This window comes from Mustela putorius, unplaced genomic scaffold (assembly GCF_011764305.1).
Source record: "Mustela putorius furo isolate JIRA1106 unplaced genomic scaffold, ASM1176430v1.1 tig00003898_pilon_pilon_pilon, whole genome shotgun sequence".
NCBI lineage: Eukaryota > Metazoa > Chordata > Mammalia > Carnivora > Mustelidae > Mustela > Mustela putorius.
Genome location: NW_025422047.1, coordinates 307,952 through 310,354, shown reverse-complemented (window position 1 = coordinate 310,354; position 2,403 = coordinate 307,952). Strand labels below are relative to the sequence as shown.

The following is a 2,403-nucleotide window of genomic DNA, read 5'->3' as shown; positions in this document are numbered from 1 at the left end:
GTGCCCCTGAAAATGATCAGAAAAGGGAGATGAAATATTTTGATATGGGAAATTAAGGTCAGATATAATTTGTATAACTGTATAATTTTCCTTTGTGGGTAATTAAATTTTATATTTACTTGCTGTCTCCTTTTCTTTTGTGAGCAAATACACCTTCTTGCTGTATATTCTGTTTCTTGTTACAGGCACCTGTGAAGCTTTTCTTCTTGCCAAATTCTTCTATTAATTTTAGGCAATGAGAGATTTTCCTGATAGTTTCAGTTATAATATGATCTCCTGAGTTGTGCTTATGTCATTGTCATTTTCATCATTACTTATGAAGTCTGAAGAATTGGGTTACCAGGTAGATCTCATTTGTAATGCAACATAAATCGTTAGTACCACTCTCATTCTTGAAAATCATAATTTCTTTCTCATATTGTTAGTTTTCCTCATTTCAGTGCAGCCGAGTTGGCTGGGTTCATGGATGGAGGGAATCACTCAGTTGTGTCTGAGTTTGTGTTTCTGGGACTGACTCATTCATGGGAGATCCAGCTTCTTCTCCTGGTGTTCTCCTCTGTGCTCTATGTGGCAAGCATGACAGGAAACATCCTCATTGTGTTTTCTGTGACCATCGATCCTCACTTACATTCCCCCATGTACTTCCTACTGGCCAGTCTCTCTTTCATTGACTTGGGGGCCTGCTCTGCCACCTCACCCAAGATGATTTATGATCTTTTCAGAAAGCGCAAAGTTATCTCCTTTGGAGGCTGCATTGCCCAGATATTCTTCATCCATGTCATTGGTGGCGTGGAGATGGTACTGCTCATTGCCATGGCCTTTGACAGATATGTTGCCATTTGTAAGCCTCTGCACTACTTGACCATCATGAGTCCACGGATGTGCATTTTGTTTCTGGTTGCTGCTTGGGCCCTTGGCATAATACACTCACTGTTCCAACTAGCATTTATTGTTAATTTACCCTTCTGTGGTCCTAATGTATTGGACAGCTTTTACTGTGACCTTCCTCGTCTCCTCAGACTGGCTTGTACAGATACCTACAGATTGCAGTTCATGGTCACTGTCAACAGTGGGTTCCTCTGTGTTGGTTCTTTCTCTATACTCCTCATCTCCTACATCTTCATTCTGTTTACTGTTTGGAAACATTCCTCAGGCAGTTCGTCCAAAGCTCTTTCCACACTGTCAGCTCATATCACTGTGGTCCTTTTTTTCTTTGGCCCAACCATGTTTATCTATACATGGCCACATCCCAATTCACAACTGGACAAATTTCCTGCTTTTTCTGATGCTGTTCTCACTCCTTTTCTGAATCCAGTCATCTACACATTCAGGAGTAAAGAGATGAAGGCAGCAATGAAAAGAGCTTTCAGACCATTAGTGATTTTTAGAAAGATTTCATAAAAATGATATAAGATTTTTATTGTGATCATCATGTAGCTTGTATCTGGCATTTTAGAACTGGCTTCTTTAGTGCATCTGCAGCTGATTCACATGTTACTACATCCTTTAAGAATGCTCCTCTTTCCTTTGAATAATGAAGACTTAGACAAATAAAACCTTAATTGAAAACTTATGTTGATTCATATGGAGTTGCACATACATGTGCTACTTTTCTTAGCTTCACTTTTTCTGTTAAAGTTTTCAGTTTATCATTGTTTGTTCAATTTATCCACATACTTTCTTATAATCTTTCTCTTGATGTATCCCAGGTGCTAGTTACTCACTTACAATTGATAATCTCCTCTTTTACCAATAATGGCTCTTTTTCTTATTCCTTTGGTGAGTTGGGAAATAGTCATCTCTAATCCAGGTTTTTTTTTTTTTTTTGAAGATTTTATTTATATTAGAGAGGGAGACAGACATAGAGAACACAAGCAGGGAGAATGGCAGTGGGAAAAGCAGACTCCCTGCTGATCTGGGAGCCCAATGAAAGGCTTGATGTGGGGCTCAATCCCAGGACCCAGAGATCGTGACCTGAGCTGAAGGTGGAGGCTTAACCATCTGACCCACTCAGGTGCCCCATCTAATCCAGGTTCCTCAGGTCTCTTACAAGCCAACTTTTTCTTTATGATTTGGAGGACATAGTTACCTTGTTCAGCAGGAAAATTTTGTGTTCATATTGTTCTTCAGATAATTAAAAACAATCTGATTTCAGACTAGAGGAGTACTGATCTTCCCTGCTTCATTGTGTTCTCACGTCAGCCCCCTTTTCTTGCTAACCTTTCTCTTAGATAAGTGCCTCATGATTACTCAGTATTTTATCTATTGGTGATGTAACTCCTTCTGGGAAGAATTTTGAAAAGCATAAACCAATGACACCTTCTGATTTCCTTTTGATCACATACATGTGCACATTCATGAACCAGTAATTCATTCTTTGTTTCATTCATTTGTTCTCTGAAA

General features: G+C 39.1%; 1 protein-coding gene across 1 annotated transcript; it reads left to right on the top strand.

Moving 5' to 3' along the window:
- The first annotated feature begins 462 nt into the window (after nt 1–462).
- Nucleotides 463–1,401, top strand: LOC101674994 (olfactory receptor 4F3/4F16/4F29-like). The gene has a single exon (XM_004751009.2). It carries the CDS (start codon nt 463–465, stop codon nt 1,399–1,401), a length of 939 nt encoding a protein of 312 aa, XP_004751066.1.
- Nucleotides 1,402–2,403: the final 1,002 nt, after the last annotated feature.

What these genes read in the sequence shown, in the direction of transcription:
- LOC101674994 (XM_004751009.2), top strand. Translation starts at nt 463, where the DNA reads ATGGATGGAGGGAATCACTCAGTTGTGTCTGAGTTTGTGTTTCTGGGA.